The sequence below is a fragment of the Agelaius phoeniceus genome, chromosome 21, assembly GCF_051311805.1.
Source record: "Agelaius phoeniceus isolate bAgePho1 chromosome 21, bAgePho1.hap1, whole genome shotgun sequence".
Classification (NCBI taxonomy): Eukaryota; Metazoa; Chordata; class Aves; order Passeriformes; family Icteridae; genus Agelaius; species Agelaius phoeniceus.
In genome coordinates, this window is record NC_135285.1 from 1,754,583 (window position 1) to 1,772,923 (window position 18,341).

The following is an 18,341-nucleotide window of genomic DNA, read 5'->3' on the forward strand; positions in this document are numbered from 1 at the left end:
TTTTAGTCCCTTGACTCCAAGGAAAGGAAAAGATACAATGGCTGTTGCATCCCTCATAACTTCACATTCCACAGCTGATCAAAGAGCTGCTCCTTCAGTCATAACTTGTATTTGTGGTGGCTCCTCTGGAGAGCTTGTGTGTTTGTGTGTGGCAGAATGTCTTGGAGAGGTTGGGGAGTGGTAATGAAGAGCTGCAGAGGGGTTGTAGATCAGCAGGACAGGCCAGCTGCCTCGTCCAAGGGCTGAGTTATGTGCAAGGCTGTGTTTTCCTTCTGTTTTCAGTTAAAGTGCAGTGTGCATGCTCTGTTTGCTTTGCTGGGGCAGGGTATGGAGCTGCACAGGTACAGAGGCTTGCAGGTGTTGCAGGGTGTACCTGGGGGGAAGAAAGGTGAGGGGGAGCATTTGTTGGTTACAGCTTCTGATTCTTGCTCATGTGAGGCCTGAGAACTTCATGGCTCAGCAATGTTGTGTGACTATTCCTATGCAATTCTCCTGGAAGAGAGTCTTATCCTGGAAGAGTTTTTCCCCAGGTGAATGCAGAGGTGCATTTACCTCTCCTCTTTCTCAGAGGTTTTTTCAGGGATGATGGCCATACAGAATTTTCTTCCCTCTGTTTCCCTTTTGGAGCAAGGCAGTTGCCTGGTGGTGGGGTATGAATGCAGAGGATGGAGGGGGTTGTCCCTTTGGGATCACTCAGATTTTTTTCTCCTGATCTTTAAAATATTTTGAGGAATTAGAGAGAAAGGGAGGGTTGGACTCTGCTGCAGGTGACAGGATATGGATGTGTTGAGGGAGCTGGTGCCAGGCTGCTGATGCATCTCCTGCTCTCTTCCTGCCTCTGTTGATTGCTGGTTTATTTATGCAGGCTGGAGGTCTGGGAGGGTTCCCACGAAGAGCACTCTGTCTCGTTCAGCATTCACTCTGCCTCCAAGGCTGTGGCCTGAGTCTTTGCTGACTGTTGTAGCTTTCTGCTACTTTTAATGTAGAAGTGGGTCCCTTGGGACAGACTTAGAAGAAAGATACAGAAAGGGATTAAAATGTGAAAGGGAAGTGTAAAAAGGCTGCAGAGAATAAAGCATGGAATAAGTAATCACTCAGTCTTACAGAGCTCATGGAATTTTGGACATTCTCCAGCTTAGGTGTCAGAGGCCCCACACTGAGATAATGCACATTAGATTTTATCTCCATGTTCTGGAACTGTGAGAAGAAAAGGTACCAGGGCATGGGGCAGTGACATTGAGAAGGACAGCAAGCAGAGCCTTTGAGAAATTCCCTGCTGTCTGGGGAAGCAGGGATCTGTGTGAGCTGGGATTCAGACACAAGGATCGGGAGGGAGCTGTGGGAGGTTTTTCTTGTTACTGTTTTAGTCTGTTTTGCTCAGTGGGGTTATTGGGAGGGCAGCTGCTGCTGCTGGAGTGGGGGGCTGGAGGATGCAGCACTGGGCTGCCTGTTGTGACCAGCTGCTCTGGGCAAGCTGTGTGGGAAAGGGTGAGATCCAATATAAAGTGTCCTTGGTGCTGCAGGGGTGAGGGGTCTTGGGCAGGAGCTGTGAGCCAAATTCTCCATGGCTCCTGCTAAACCAGCATGGTTACTGGACCAGCAGGACAAACCAAAGGAGGCAGTTACCTGAAACTGGAAAAACTTCTTTTTAAGCTCAAAAAAAGTAATCTTTGTGTCTTCCCTTTGTTTTTTGCATGATGCATGATTTTTCAGTCATCAATGTGAGTGTGTAAGGAGCAAAGCATCCCCAAGCCAAGTGGCAGTGGGGAGGGGTGGCAGGAGCAAAACCATGTTTGTGCCTGTGCTGGATGTGGAGCCACCACTGCATCAATCACTTGTGTTTGGAGCCTGGGCTTTGGCTGTGAGTGTGTGTGGAGGGAGCAGCCAGGCACAGAGGAGCTGCCTGATGCTGCCAGAAAGTGGCATGGAGTTAGAGAGACCCCAGGTGAGGCTTCATAGGTGCTTCAAGCTGAGTAACCTGTGAGCTGAGCTTCCTGTGCCACCAGCAGGTAAAGCTGCAGCTGTGCAGTGCTCTGAGAGGGACATTCCATCTCCTGGGTTTACACTATGGAGCTGCCAGCCCAGCCTGGTTCAGAGTGAGCACCAGGTTGGTTTTTTTCTCTAGAGGATGTTTGTCCTGTCCCCAGGACAGACCCAGCAGTGCTGCTGGCTCTGCTCTCAGTCCGTCCCTGTGCTGATGAGGTGGTGGTGGCCTTTTTGGGAAGAGCCCGTGCTCTGGAGGGAGCTGTAGGTGGCCTGAGCTCAGGACAAAGCAAGGATGTGAAATGCCATCTCTGAGGGCTTCAGGTCTCTTCTAGCATCAGCCAGTGCAAGGATGGTGTGGGTGTATCCTGGAACTTGCTGTGGAATCTGTTGTTGGCTTACAGAGGGAACAAAGACGTAGGTCAGGGTGTTACCATGGAGATGCTGGGCCGGTGATGGAGCTGCCACTTGCTCCTTTGGGTCGTGTCTCACAGTAGCAATTTCATCTATTCACATTAATGTTACAGGCCAGACTAAAAGGTTACTCACCTATGAGATGCCAGGTCAATGCTATCTTGAGTTTCTTTGTTTTTGAAGCCCATTTGAGCAGGGGGAACTAATTGGAACCATTTTGTCATAGCTATGTGACCTTCTGGTTTTTCAGAGCAGCTCACTTCCAGAAGCAGCCTTTGCCTGTTCCCTGTGCAGGTCCTTGTGCACAGCTCAAGTAACACAAGGAGCTGCTGGAGAGGACCAAAGGTGATGAGGGGTCTGGAGCATCTCTCATCTGAGGAGAGACTGCAGGAGCTGGGTCTGGTTAGTCTGGAGCAGAGGGGATCTGATCAGTGCACATAAATATCCCCAAGGGCTGTCAGAGGATGGTGCCAGACTCTGCTCAGTGGTGCCAGTGACAGGACAGGGAGCAATGGCCATAAACTAAAACACAACAAGTTCCACCCCAACATGAGGAGGGGAAAAGAGCCCTGGATCAGGTGCCTGGGGAGGGTGTGGAGTCTCCCTCTCTGGAGACATTCCAAACCCACCTGGACATGTTCCTGTGTCACCTGTTCCAGGTGACCCTGCCTTGGCAGGGACTTGGCCTGGGTGATCTTCAGAGATCCCTTCCAGCCCCAGCTATTCTGTGATTCCATCTACTCATTTGGCTTTGAAGCTACTGCATGCCTGAAATGCCACTGTGACTTTTTTTTTATTGTATCTTCCATTTTGATATCCCTGCCTCATGCTTCAATAACTTGAACAAAATTCCCGTTTTTCCCATGATTATTTCTTGATCACATTTCAGCCCAGAGCCCAGCAAGGTAGGCTGCCTGTCCTGTGCCAGGGGTCACATTGTTGGGAGAACAGAGCTGGCATGGGGAGAAGCTCTGCATTACATCTCTGAGAGGGAGCAGAGGAGACCAGGACCTGCCAGCACACCTGAGGGGCAGTGACAGGCATGTGGGAGGTCTTGGAGTTGTGATTGCAGGAGAAACTTCTCAGCTGTGCCATTTGAATGGTTGTTACGGGCTTTGCAGCTCTGGCCAGTGCTCCCCTCACTGAGGGAATCAGCTGGATTCCTCCTGGTGCAAGGTAAAAACATCATTAACTTCATTCCTACTTCTTTGAGCAAGACCCTGTACATACACCCAAAAACTTTCTATTCATCTTCAGTGACTGTGGCAGTTCTTTGATTTAAAGTTGGAACTTACTTGTCATAAATATCAGGTCCAGAGAGTTCCAGCTGAGGAGAAACAGGGAAGAAAGAACTGTCTCTCTGAATTTTTTTTTGCTGAGATGACAGATGTTCTTTTAATAGGGTTTATCTGGATTCCCCTTTGCCACTTTGCCTCTGATGCTGGAGCGGAGGCTTTAAATCTAAGGTGCTTTAATCATCAGTTTAGCTGCTAAATACAGGAATAAATTTGGAGCTTCTGTCTGTGCCTTGTGGCTGTATGCTGCCTTGATTTATAAACTTCTCATCCCAGGGGGTCACAAGGCAGTCTGCAGCAGACTGGAGTTGGCTCCACAGTTGTGGAAGGGCATCAGTCAGTGGGGGCTGATCCCAGCGTGTTCCAGGCTCTGGAGAAACGTGGTGGCACTGAAAGGAAAATGTGCAAGCCCTTTGTCAGTTCCCTAAGTCACAGTGAGTGCTCAAGCTAGGGTTACTGAATGAGAAAGGATGTATTGTAAGTATCTAACACAAATAAATGCTTAATTATCAGGAACTACATGTACTGAGAATGGGGTTCTTTTTTCCCCAAGACACTGCCATTTCCCAACACAGATGTCAGTCTTTGGTCATGCATGTGGCCTGTGTTGGGCAGTGTTGTGGAGAAGGTGAAGAAAGAAATGTCAGACAGGAGCAAGTGAAGCCAAAAAGACAAAAGGTTGTATATTCAAGTACATAATGAGGGGGGTGAGAAATGGTTTGGCCCTCAGGACTGGCTGTCAAACCCTGCTGGGCTTGGCCCAGGTGGGCAGGGAAGTGATGGAAATACCACCTGGATGGTTCTGGTACCAATGGAGACACAATCTACAGATCAAGCACCTTGGTCTTCCTTTCATCTTGCTGCTCTGTTCCTTGTGCACAATAAATCCATGTAGAGCAAGAGCCAAGGTAAAAAGAGAACCTGAGGAACCTGTTTTATCTGGTCCTAAGTAGCAGTGTGAGACACAGGCATTGCTGCTGAAGGCAGCAGGTGGGGGAGCAGAGCCATTCCCAGGGCAGCTCTGGCACAGTGAGGGCAGGGAGCTGTGCCAGGCTGCCCAGTCACACTGCCAGGGCTGCCATGGCAGGGGAGGGGAGGGAGCTGTGCCAGGCTGCCCAGTCACAGTGCCCAGGGCTGCCATGGCAGGGGAGGGCAGGGAGCTGTGCCAGGCTGCCCAGTCACACTGCCAGGGCTGCCATGGCAGGGGAGGGCAGGGAGCTGTGCCAGGCTGCCCAGTCACACTGCCAGGGCTGCCATGGCAGGTGAGGGCAGGGAGCTGTGCCAGGCTGCCCAGTCACACTGCCAGGGCTGCCATGGCAGGGGAGGGAGCTGTGCCAGGCTGCCCAGTCACAGTACCCAGGGCTGCCATGGCAGGGCAGGGAGCTGTGCCAGGGCTGCCCAGTCACAGTGCCCAGGGCTGCCATGGCAGGGGAGGGAGCTGTGCCAGGCTGCCCAGTCACAGTGCCAGGGCTGCCATGGCAGGTGAGGGAGCAGCTGGGAGTGGGAGAGGTGGCAAGAGCCATGTGAAAATGAAAAAAGGGAGCAGCAGCATGAGGTGAGGGTGTTGACAGCAGCCTGCTGCAGCTGACTCCATTGCTGAGCTCCTGTGAGTGTCCCTTGGTTCTCCTCACCCCACATCCCTGTGGCTCAGCTCTAATCCAGCACTGATTTCTGGACCAGCCTGACTTCTTTCCTAGCAGAAGCAAACTGTTAGCCTCAAATGTCTTTGTGGCAACAAGTGCAGTGTTTTGGCACCTGAATCTTGTTCACTGTAAGCACAGACAAGGGTAACTGGTCACATCTTGGTGTGTGTGACTCGTGTATGTGAATGCACAGACTCCTGAAATGGTGTGGATTCTGTTCTACAGGCCAATAATTCATCCATCAATTATGATGGATGTTTGAATCTCTTTTCCTTCCACACTATTTTTTTTTGTAGATAATTCTTTATTAACAGCTACTCTTGAATAAAGGTTTGTATTCCCTTGGCATATGAAGTTGCTTCTCCAGTGTGTAATTACTGAAGGTGCTAAATTGAATGAAAAAGAAGAATTTTCCAATTGTTTTACAAAAGGAAAGCACACTGGTGTGGTGGCAGCCCTTTGTAGAGTAGATCATGAAAACTCTTACATAAGTACAAGTGAAAACACTTTGAGGAGGGGACAAGTAAGGTAGGAAGAAAGGATTATCCTCACATTTTGCATGCTAGATCAGGTAGGTAGTTTATGTCATATATATCTGGTCAATCCTGCCAGGATTTCAGTAAAAACTTTACTCTTGCTCAAAACCAGTCATGGGCCCCTGAAATGTCTGTAAATTTTATGGAGCTGAGCAGACCTCACTGCTTATAAAACAGAGATTGGAATTGGTCTCTTTGCTCTTGTGATCATCAGCATTTTCAGGCATATTTTGCTTTGGGGACTTCATTTTTCCATTTAGCCACAGATCCCAGGGCTCAGGAATTCCTGGCTGTCTGAATTCCAGAGCTGTCAGTGTGTGAGTGAAGGTGACACTCCTGTGTGTTCCCTCTGAGGAGGCTGTGCATCTCCCATACAAGTATCAGTTTCAGGAGGAACAGGGGCAGCTGTCAGCCACGATTTTGTGGTGTCTTAAGAAATCGGTAGCGTCACTGTGCCCACACAGATTAGTAAATTTGACAAGTTGAGAAGAGTACTTAGAGCTGGCCTTTGTTTTTAATTTTAAAAATGGTTTGTTTGGCACTATTAGCGAGCACAGATCTTGGCAGATCTCAGGGAGTCTTTGGTGGTGTTTTCCCAAGACATGCCCACTCTAGAGCACGGTTAATCCTGGAGCTGGGGAGGATCTGAGCTGCTGGAGAGCAGATGCAGGGGACCTGCTGCCTCTTGAGGGGGAACACGTGGTTTGAGAGGCTCTGGGGCCTGTGAGCACTCTCTGCACTGTTCTCTGACACTGTAGCCTGCAGGTGGGTACAGACTTTGGGATGACAGCCTGTGGAACATCTTCTTCCACTGGAATGGCCCTTATTGTCCATCAGGCTCCTCTTGGAGCAGGTGCAAATGTCCACATTCACCATGGGGCACAGTAGATCCCTGCCAGCCTTTCACACTCTCTGGGCACTACCCCTCACTACACCTGGACATGGATTTTTGACTTCATGTGAAGCCTGGACAGAGCATCAGCTGCAGGTTCAAAAGGCTCAGCTCTTTCTTCAGGACTCCTACAGTGTCTCCTCCTGGCCAGCTCCAGTATCCAGAGACTGTGAGGAGACAAATGAAAGGAAACCTGACTTGTGTCAGCCTGAACAGCCCTGACAGTCACTTCTTGAGCAGAGTGGCCAGAGACTGATTTATTTCCTAGTGGTGCTGGAGGAAGTTGTATCTCAAGCAGAAAAATGAGACAAGGGTGACACCCTGTACCAGTACTAACTCAGTTCTGGTTGCAAGCAGAGCAGGGAGAGAGGCCCTTGGCAAGGTGAGCATTTTCCAGGATGGATTTCAGATTCAAAAGCTGACTGTGCATGGCCTCAGCTTGGGAGGGCTCCTCTCAGAAGGGCACAGGAGCACTTCATGGGCAGCAGAATGTGGCAGCAGTGAAAGGTCTGTGTTACACACATACACACAAAGTCTGTGTTACACACATTCTTGTCCAGAGGTCGTTCTCCTCTTCCTCCTTCACTTCATGGCTGGTTGCAAGGTAGCCAAGCCTTCAAATTGTGGATGAGTTCTTCCAGGTCATGACTTGGTAGCTGAAGTTATGTTCCATAAATATCTACTGAAGCAAAGGCTTGGGTTTGCTTTCTGCCTCTGTTTTAAGTGCTTCTGTCTGTGCTGGACACTAATGATTTCATTTTTTGGGTAGCAGTCACATAAATAATGCCTTCCCTGCTGAGCCTTTTTGCCAGTCCCTGAGCTGCTTCCCATCTGAAGGGAAGTGTAAGAGGTAATTAACAGCCACTTGAAAAAGGATTAGCAGGTGGGTGGGAGCTACTGTTGGGTTCATGCATGGAATTGCCATGGAAATGCTGAGATTTCCTGGCACTCCATCCAGTGTGTGGGCTCCAAAGATAGTTGCACTCATGGGCCTCTCTCCTTTGGATCTTCCTACCCTGCAAAGGGGAGCGGCTGTGTTTTCTTCCAGGACAGCTCCCACGGGCCGAGCCCTGGCCATCTGTGAGACCGGGGCGTGCCGGGAGCGGGGTGCTGGGCTGCAGCTGCCAGCTGAAGCCTTGCTGCATCTCTTTCATGTCAAACCACCTGGCAGAAAATCAGGAGGAAAAAAAGCCAAACAAATCTTGTTGGTTTACCCCTTTGCCAATGTTCTGAAAGAACTTAATGCACCAAACACTCAGAGTTTGGCACTTGGAGAAGGTGGTGCTGGTCCTTGTCCTGCAGACTGTCACCAGCTCTGTAGCCCTCGTGTGGCTGAGCAAGGCTGCAGCTGAACCAGGGCTGTCTTGCATGGCAGTTTTTTCAGACTGTGCAATAAGACCCGTATTTGCTGCTAGAGTTGTTGGGTGGCCACACATGTTTAAAATATTGGGCCTCTCTGTGAGAAATATCTCTCATTTCAGTGCCTGCTCTGGAGGTTTAGAAGGTGGTGATGGGCACACGTTCATCTGAAACGGTTCCTGCGGGGACCTCCTGTGTCTGTCTCCCCTACACAGCAGTAGCAAAGAGCCTCCTGGATTTGCCAGTGTCTGTGTGGCTTTGCTTTAAGGAAAACATGCCTTTTGTTTCAGATCACCTGCTAGCAGACTCCTACATCGGGCAGGAGGACTCCCCTGAGATGCAGCAGGTGGCCCAGAACAAGCGCCGGCTCTCGGTCATCTCGGACGGCAAATTCGAGAGGAGCTTCACCGAGGAGCAGGCGGAGAAGCTGCCGAGCGAGGGCCCCAAGCCACGAGTCTACACCATCTCTGGGGAGAGGCCAATGCTGTCCGAGCACGAGAACGACAGCATGGAGCTGGTGGTGATGAAGGGAGCTGCCCACGAGGAGTGTCACCATGGGCACCACGCGCACGGCGCCGCCGGCTCGCACGGCGTCCGGCACTGCAAGGCCTGGCCCGGCGGCCGCCAGGGCTCCAAGGAGTGCCCCAACTGCTCCAGGCTGGCTGCCCCTTCCCAGCAGTCCATTGAGCTGGAGCAGCACCCACCTGGTGAGGCTGGGTGGCACAGGAAAAGGCTGGAGAGGATGTACAGTGTGGATCGAGTGTCTGGTAAGTGACTGCTGGGTTGTTGTTGTATTGAGGATGGGTGAATAAAGTGATTTATAGACTCTAAGGTCTCAGAAGGTAAAATGCAAAGTTTACTAGAAACTACACTTTTTTATAGACTGTCCTGGTTTAGGGCAAATTTGGGAGAAAACCTCCAAAGGGGGCCCCTCCAGAAAGCAAACCCACACAGCCCCTTGCCCCAACCAGTTCAGAAAGGATTCCTTGGAGAGAAGTGAAAAGAACCTGTTTATTTAACAGGCACAACACCCCCAGCACACAAAATGAACAATACCAGGTGACACCACTCTTTCACCCCTCTGAAAAAGATGACAAATTCAGGAAGTCTCTCTTGGGGGTGGTCACTCTGTTCTCAGTCCCTCCTGTGCTGGGGCAGCTGCTGCAGCCACAAGGTGCAAACTCTCGGTGTTTCCCAGGTCCCAGTCCGGAGCAGGTTCGAGTAGGTCCAAAAAAGGGAAAGGAGAAACAGTCCAGGAAGAAATTTGGACTGTTTATCTAAACTAACTAATGAGCAGAAGCAAGAGTGAGAGCAAAAGCAAAAAGCTAAGCAAAAAGCAAAAGCAGCACCATGCACTGCCCTGTCTGTGTGTCCCACCAGCCGTGGGGGAGCGGCTGAGAGCAAAACCAAAACAAAACTTTCACTCTTCAGAGCCAGTCTTGAAGGCACAGAACATGATATCCAGCATAAACAGAACACAGGAATGGGGATACAAACATCATAACATCACCCTAGGACATTGACAGTTACAATAAAGGTGGACTTGATTGGTTTTTAATTAATATTATTCACACTATTGGTTAATTAGGAGCCACACCCTTCTTGTAAACATTTTACAATTAACAACACGTTTAAAACACCAGCTGCAGGATTGTTTTAATTCTTTCTCTGAGCTTTCTCAAAATTTCCCAGAGGAATGTCTGGGAAAGTTTATCTGCCTGTCCCTCTGACCAGACTGTCAGCCACCACACCAGGTGACATGAAAGGTGACACCCATCTCATCCCAGCACAGGGGTTTTGATCCAGGGCCCTTCTGGTACGTGAGGCAGCATTCCTGGAAAGGGATTGTCAAAGGAGGAGTTTGCAATAAGCTGAGCTCAGTTGGAGGCCAGCTCATCCTAGCTCCTGGTCATCAGAGGCTGCTCTGGGTGGTTTTCATGGCTCCTTTTCTGTGGAGGAAGAGTAAAAGAGGAAGGACTCTGTCAAAACCCTGCATCCATGCTCACCCCAGAGGCAGTTCAGAGCAGGATCCTCTCTCTGCCTCTTGCTGGGCAGGAGAAATCTTTATGAACTACTTCTGTGAGAGCCTCAAGTTATGGTGTTCTGTACTTTGTGTTCCCAAAATTCTTGTTTGCAGGGCTGGATGCCACTCATGTAGTGCCACCTCATGGGCTTCCTACAAATATTAGCAAATAACATAGTGTTGGACTCTTTCCCTCCTTTCTTCCTTGCTTAATGTTCTCTCAATTACAAGAGTGCTTGTAATTATTCCATTCCATCAAAAAAAAGTCTTTACAAACTGAACCATTAATCAAATATATGTCACAGTCTGTGTGCTTTGAATGATAAGCTGATGTGCAGTCTATCTTTGCCTGTATGTGGCTGGCAAAGAGTCTGGCCTAATTTGTCTGATTTTTTCTGTAAACACATATCAAGGCATTTAGAGCAGAGAGTCTGGCCAGGAAAGGTCAGGGTTTTCTCCTTGAGAAGAAACTGTGTATAAGGACTGTGCAGATCAAACTGTCCAGCTTCCCTGGGTTCAGAGTTTTCTGATAAACACTGCAGTGATGTTTACCACAGGTCAAATCACCAAAGGTTTGGGTCCTGCACCATGTTTTCATGCCTAGACACCTGAAATTATGTGGCTACATGAATATATTACTTAAACTGAATAATAGTAATGAAAAAATAGCTGATTATGAAATGTGTGGGAAAACTGCAGCCCCCTGAAATCCTGTGCATGATTTTTAAGCATCATTCCTCTGTTCCCTGGGACTTTTTGGGATTCACATCAGACACTGCATGTGCCCCATGTGAGCTCCTGTGAAGAAAATGAGCTTTATCCCAGTCCAAACCAGCACACCTGGACAAATCAGAATTGCACTGTGGGACTGAAGGAAGTTACTTGATACAGAAGCAAGGGAAAGCTCCACAGCATTAATGGAGGGGTTTAACTCCTCACAGCTGGAGCTGTGTTTGCTGGAAAACCTGTGCTGGCAATTCCTGCAGGGAAATGCTGTTACTGGGCCTTGGAATTCAGTATCTGTTTTCAGCCAGGCAGCCATTTTCATTGGGGCCAGTCATCAGTGTGGGGTGGAGATTGGTCTGTCTGAAAATGTGTCAGAATAGTCACTTAAATGAGAGCAAAATGGCCAGTGCAGGACCTGTGGATGCCCCCTTGGGCATTCCATGTTTCAGCAGCTCCCCTGGGTGCTCATCTCAAGCCTCTGGGTCCTGACATGTGTGGCTGCACAGGCAGGGCTGTGTCCCCAAGCCCAATTTCCATCCCAGCACTGGCACCATGGAAGGAGAGTTCCCTCAGCTTGGTCTTATTTGCACTCTCTATCCAAGTGCTGCCACTCAGATAATCCCAGAACTGAGCAGCAAAGTGCCACAGGTTACAGAATTCCCTGGCACTTCCTCCCTGCCTGGCTAGCAGGGAAAGGGAGCAGTGGAGGCAGGAGAGGCTGATTTCCCCAGGGCTCACCTGACAGTGCTGCTTCTGTTTGCATCCACATGACAAGTTTGTGCTGCAAACCAGCCCTTATGGCAGCCAGGCCCCAGTGGCATCACTGAATATGGGTTTGGATGCTGAGTCTCTGATGCCTGACACCATTCCAGGGGAGCACAAGCTGTCATCTCCTGGCTGCTCCCAGCATCTGATGCAGACACACAGACTGTGGACAGAGGTGCTGGGGTTTGGGTGCAGTGGGAAGTGGCTGGAGATGCTGGATGGTGGTGGTGTCCCTCCAGTCCCTCCAGCCTTACCAGGCCCCTGGCTCCTCCACTGTTTCCTCACAGTTGATGGTGAAAGGACAGGGGAACAAGCTGCTCTGCCTGGCCAGAAAGGATGTGCTGCCTGCTCCTGGCAGCAACAGCCATGCCCATGATCTGAGTTTTAATTTGGTGAGTGAGCTCTGGAACTGAGCTGCACTGCCCAGTCCCCACCTGCAAGCTCCTCTGCTGATGTTCTACCCTCTGAAGGGTCCCAAATCCTTTATTCCACATTGAGTGCTGTCTGGAGGGCAGGGATATTTTTCCTAAGTGAACTCCAGTCCATGAGAAAAGGAGAGAAAGCTCCCAGTGATGGGCAGGCAAAGCCTCCTAAGGGTGTATTAGCTGTTGTTCATAAGCTCTGCTTTGAACCAAAGCCTGTGGCTTAAAAGCTGTAATACACATGAAGAGACTGTCAGTCCTTTGAGATGAGCAGTCCCTGAGAAGCCTAAACAGAATTGTTGGCTAAAAAGGAATTTGTACAACTTCTCCTTCAGCACTTCTGTGGGTTGGAGGCTTCAAACAAGTAACTCATTTACAGTCTGAGTTGTTCTGCTTTGCTTGTGTCTCTGTGTTTTGGAGGAGAGCAGATTTTGGGACTGCAGCAGAAGTCTTTAGCATACTGGAATGCAGTTTCATTTAACATCTCTATTTCCTTGGAGTGCCTTTAAACAAGACTTGACGTAAACTGTGAGCTGAGAAGGAGTGTCTACTACAGCTTTCTATAGATTTTTTGGAAGCTGCATTTCAAAGGAAGGCTCCCCAGCTGCAGTTAGCATTTTTTGCATCTGTAATTGCAGCCACTTTCTGTACTTTCAGGGAATAATCTGTAGGATATAATGATCTGAACAAAACATTTGGTAAGATGGCTGGTCTGTAGTAATTATGCCTGCAGTGGGCATGTGGAGTTTGACTGGGCTTGGGCCAGTGAAAGTGAATTAAAAAATACCTTGACAATGCCAGAATATGAAATATTATCAGATCTGAAGACTTGAATGACTGAGGCAAGACACAATCAGCAACATGAGGCAAGGCATTAGGCAAGGGAGTCACAAATTGGATGAGAAGCAAGATGAAAAATCAGATAGCCCCAGCCCCAGGAATCCAGTTCACTGAGCTCTCTCAAGGGTTGTGGCAGTGGATTTCAGTACCCCTCTGATTCCCTGCCTGCCTGACTCCACCCTGAGAGTTCTCAGCAGGAGCTGCTGCTTGGGCAGGTTCCTCTCCTAGTCACCACACACATAATTGGTGACTTTTTTATTTTGCTTTTTGTCTTAGTGGTCATTCAGTGAAGGTGATGCAGTGTTCTGATGCCCTGGAAATAGGAAAAAAAACACCCACAATTGGTACCCACAATTGGGTAGGGCAGTTTGCAAAGAGAGGTGACTAAATCAGCTCAGGTACCTGCAGGCTGTGGAGCTGATGGGTGCTTTGACTTCCAAACCAGGGGAACTCCTGAAGGCCAAGTCACCAGGAGCAGGTGTGAGAAGGGTTTATTGAAACTTCAGTGGCAGGAAAAAAGAGGATATTTCAGGCTTACTGTTCTGAGTGGAAGGTAAATGCTTTTCATCTTCTACTGGGCTGTATCAGAAAGAACTGGAGGAATGGAACAGTTTAAATCAATGATATAAAGGAAAAGGCAGAGACAGGAAAATGCTTTTAATGAAAAATCTTTCTTTTCCCTGTTTTTTTTTCCCTAGTTCAAATGTCAGTTCTATAATTCCTGGATTATTCTAATCTCCAATGTTTAAGATAGAGCTTTTATTCTTCACTTAGTAGCCTGATAGACAGGCTTAGCAGGAATGTACAGAGCACTCAGTGGCAGAGTGCAGTTATATGAGGAGGATGAGACTTGAACTGTTCAGTCAGGGCAGGATGCTGAAGGAAAGTCCTGAGAGAAGGAGCCTGGGGAGGAAATGGGGCTGTCTGAAGGTGTCTGTGCCTGCTGGGTGCTCAGGCTCTGTCTCTCTTGCAGATGATGTCCCCATACGAACCTGGTTCCCAAAGGAGAACCTCTTCAGTTTTCACACTGCTACCACAACTATGCAAGCGTAAGTGCAACCACTGCTGTGGCTTTTCTTCTGCATCTCAGGGTCTGGACCTGCTCAAAACCCAGAGCCTGGAGCAGGAGTTGTGTGTTTGGCATCACTGTTCAAGGATAAGAGAGAAACTTGTCTCTTGTTAATTTTCTTTCCTACTCACTATTCTTCTCTACTGCTCTCATTTGTTTGGTTTTACCTTCTTTAACTCCTCGGGCTACCCTGTTCTTCTCTGTTCCCTGATTTTGTCTGTGACACTGTGGCCTGGCTGCCTCTGCAGAGCAAGGCTCCTGTGGGTCACCAGCTGGGACCCTCCACCAGCTGCTTCTGCTGCACACACTTCCCAAGGGAAGGGTATTCCAGGCTTGCCCTGCATCCCTCACTCCCCAGAGGTCCTTCCTCTGGGATAAGGAAGCCCTGCAGCTCTGCACGTGTGAAAAAGTGTCAGTAAAATCCCTGCAAAGTATGATGAAGGGGTGTGAGTTAGGAAGAGTCTCTCCCTCCACACTCCATGCAGGCTCATGGGTGCTGAGTTTGGGAGGAGGCAGCTCTCAAAGGGCTCAGGAGAGTGAGGGAAGCCTTGTCTCCAGGTTCTGCCAGCTTGCCAGGGAGTGCTGCCTTCCTGCTTTCGAGTATTTCCCACCTGACTGCAAAACTAAGGCAAGCAGAGAGGAAAACAAGATGCTGTTCTGCCTTCCAAGGCCCTTCCCCAGCCTTGTCACCTTTTTCTTGTGTGTTTCTTCCAATGTCTGGGACACTCTCAGCCCTCTGGCTCTGGTTTCTTCTTGTCTAATCTGGTGTCCTTTTTGTACTCTTGTTTCTCTGACATTTCTTCTTTCCCTTGTGCTTTTCCTTCCCCAAATCCTGGAGAGGCTGGTTATTTCTCTTGGGATAAGAGAAGGACCAGACATGGAATGATTCATGCAGGGAGGGCTGGATCTGGAGTTGAGGAGTGGGATAGCTGCATCCCCCAGAAAAAAACATTTAAAAGATATTGGCTGAAAACAGTCAATGGTATTTCACAGTTCTGATCTGACCCACAAACCATCAGCAAAATCAGCACATTTGGACACAGCCTTTGCTGCCTGAGTTTGTATTTTCTGTGCAGATTTGTTGCAGGATGATGGCCCATGGCTGGGCTTGCAAGGCTTGAAGGCCATTGTGGGATTGGTTTGGGGAATGGTGCCCTGAGGGAACCACGGAGGAGCACAAGTCCCTTGGTAGATGTGGCTCCTTGGTTAACATTTCTGGAGCTTCTGTGCTGCCTCTAGAAGTGACACAGAAACTCCTCCAGAAATCCCCAGAGTGCAGGGGTGGCTCTCCAGGTGCCCCTCAACTCTGCTCCAGTGTTTTTAACCCGCTGTGCTCGCTCCCTTCATGGAGCAGGCAGCATGAGCCAGCTTCAGCAGTGTTTGCCATGGTGGGAGCAGCTCTCCCTGCTCCAGGAGCTCGTGGTTCTGCAGCCTGACCAGCCACACTCAGCTCTTGTACATCTGCACAGTCTCTGGGTCTGTGTGGAGCTCACTTTGCATCTAAGCCACATGTCAGCCCTGCCCCAGGGAGGATTAAGCTCAGTCAAGGAGGAGTCTCACCACTGAGAAATGTTTAATTTAAAAAGCAATTTCCTTCCACCTAACAAGATATATTCCTTCTGGAGTGAGAATTCCCTTAGAACACTGGCTGGGGCTGAGCACTAATAAATTCCTCTTTTCTCTCTTTTTCTCTGCATCTCCTGGAATCTCTAGCATCTCGTAAGTATAATCTTATTTTTTTTATTTCCTTGTCTGTTGGTGTCCTAGCTAAGTTCTCCTCTCCTGTCCATCATATTCACTTGTGCTTTCCCTGTGCTAGGGGCTGTCTGTCAGCTGGCTGGAGCTTAGGTGGCTACACCTGGTAGGCCTACATGGATCCCACCAAACCATCCTCATCCTCTGAGTGCAGCCCTTAGTCGCTGGCACACTTTGTCCCTCTTGATGCTGGTGTGCAGAGAGGGTGTGGCTGCAGCTCCCAGGTCCTTTCTGCAGAGCAGGGATGGTGGGTGCTCCTTTGGGCCACGTTCTGATGTTTGAGGAGCAGCCCAGGGATGGTGGGTGCTCCTTTGGGCCACGTTCTGATGTTTGAGGAGCAGCCCAGGGGAGTGAGGAGCTGTGGTCTGAGTGCCCTGACCCACACGTGGTGCTGCCCAGCCCCCTGGGCAGCTCAGCCTCTGTTGTCTGCCCAGAGCTTCCCTCTGTGTGTCCCTTGTCCTCTCCACTTCCAAGCTGGACTTGGTTAATGGCTTGCCATGGTTTCCCAGGGCGTTCAGGGGCTACGCAGAGAGGAAGAGACGGAAACGAGAGAATGATTCTGCAGCTCTTATCCAGAGGTAGGGCCCGTCCCCACAGCTGTCACCTGCTGTTGCATGGGCCCTTGGGGTCACTGCTGAACCCTGGTGCCGTTGACCGTGGCTGTCCCTGTCTCTGTGCTGTCCTGGGGACGCTGGCAGTGGCTCTGCTGGAGCTGTGGAGGTGAATGATGCTCAGGATAGCTGATCTCTGTCTTCTTAAAGAACACTGTCAAGTTGCTTTTAGCATTCCACATGATCTGTGCCTCAGGCAGAAAAATACATACTTAAAAAATTAAAGGTGCAATTTCCCCATTCCAACTTGGAATTTCGTATCATCACAGAATGGTTTGGATTGGAAGAAACCTAAATTTTGATCTAGTTCCAACTCCCTTGCCACAGGCAGGAATTTGTTTGAGGTTAGATGAATACTGTATGTGCTGTTACTGCATGTGCAAATGCACCTCAAAAATCTGAGACCTAGGCAAAACTGACATCTCTAGTGACCAGAAGTCTATTTTTAAGTCTTATTTTTTTTCAATAATGGAAGGGAAATAAAAGTGGATGAGGACTGATTCCTTGTCCAGGAATTACAGAAAGGCCTGGTTTTCTTCTGCAGCCTTCCTATGGCACATCATTTACTCACAGTAGGAATCAGAACTGGTTTGGTTTTTTAAATGTACCAAGAGCTGTGGCAGCCTACTGAAAAGAATAACACAGTATCTGTATAATTGGTTTAAAACTACCATGATCACTTCAACACTGTTCAAAACCAAGTGGGAGAAAAACATCAGATTTTCTTAACTGAGAAATTGTCAGGCAATATTTTTTTATAGCAACTTCAGAATGGTGAGTTTTTTTCCATCAACAACAAAGAGAAATAAAAATCCAAACTAAAGACACTCTAAACAAATAGACAGTGTGTCTTTAAAAAGAGAGATTTCTCAGAATTTGTTAGCCAGAGGCAAGTCTGGTTAGAAAATGGCTTGTGAGTACAGGAGCAGCTGTGAACCTTGGTGGGCTGTGTAGCCAGGAGGGAGGATGGCCTCACCCGAGCCATGTCCCTGCTCCTGCTGAGCACAGTGCAGGGCTGGCAGGGCAGGGAGCCTGGCTGTGCCTGCCCTGTCCCAGAGGGGAGGTGGGACAGCACTGGGGGGCTCTGGCTGCAGGGATTGCTGGCAGAGCCCGGCTCTGTCCTGCAGGGAGTGAGGAGAACCCCACTGTGGGTTTGGGTGTTAGTTGTGCAGCCCTTGGTGGGTGTTTCAGGGTTCAGATGTTGTCACACAGCCCCTTCAGTGCTGTCCTGGTGTCCAGGAAGGCTGGGATGTGTGGTGTGGCCACAGGGATGCTGCCTGTGGAGTGAGGGATGCCCAGAGCTGTGCCCACTGCAGGAGCAGCCAGGGAGGGGAGTGGGAGAGGTGCTGCCAGGAGTTTGGGCAGTGAAAAGTCTTCTGGGCAGAGTGCAGTGACCCACTGCAGGCAGAGCTGCAGGGTGGAGAGGGACTGCAGTGGCTTGGAGCCCCTCTGGCTGGGATGGATACCCTGGAGGTGCCATGGGGCCATGCAGACCACAAGGCACACTGGAGCAGAGCTGTTCAGAAAAGGGAGATTTCATCACTGGAACTTGAGGGATTCTGGTTGTATCATGATGGGTGAAGGGATCTTGCAAGGGATCAAGTGCCTCAGGGTTGCTGGGGGCAGTTGCAGGAGCCAGGCAGGAAAGCTGGGCAGGTTTGGGGAGCCCCACTGCTGGCAGAGCTGGTTGCAGCTTTTCCAGGTCCTGTCATGCTGACATGCAGGCACAGTGGAGCCTGAGGAGCCAGGCAGCTGCAAGAAGCCCTCAGAAGGATCTAGATGTTCACAGCATGGCCACATTAGGAGGCAGTCTGAGATCTGCATTTCTTTTCTGAAGTGCTGTTTTGTCTAGAAGAAAATAGATGGAGCAAAAGGCCTTTGTCCCATTCTGTGAGGGTTTAGTGCAGTGGTTAACCTTGAACAGCTGGATTCTCCTTGGAGCTGCTCTCAGGGGAGTTTAGGAGATGTATTTAGATCTCTCAAGGGAGAGCCCAAGCTGTCCAGGCAG

At 49.6% G+C, this 18,341-nt stretch overlaps 1 protein-coding gene across 4 annotated transcripts in view; it reads left to right on the forward strand.

Moving 5' to 3' along the window:
- The window catches only part of NSMF (NMDA receptor synaptonuclear signaling and neuronal migration factor), a 49,735-nt gene that overhangs the window by 11,639 nt on the left and 19,755 nt on the right, over positions 1-18,341 (forward strand). For 2 of the 4 annotated variants that reach the window (XM_054646369.2, XM_077189414.1), the window contains exons 3-6: positions 8,413-8,889; positions 13,872-13,947; positions 15,681-15,686; positions 16,232-16,300. In XM_054646369.2, coding sequence (XP_054502344.2) covers positions 8,413-8,889; positions 13,872-13,947; positions 15,681-15,686; positions 16,232-16,300 — 628 coding nt within the window. The remainder of the gene's footprint in view (positions 1-8,412; positions 8,890-13,871; positions 13,948-15,680; positions 15,687-16,231; positions 16,301-18,341) is intronic. The other 2 variants (XM_054646368.2, XM_077189413.1) reach the window with 1 other exon arrangement.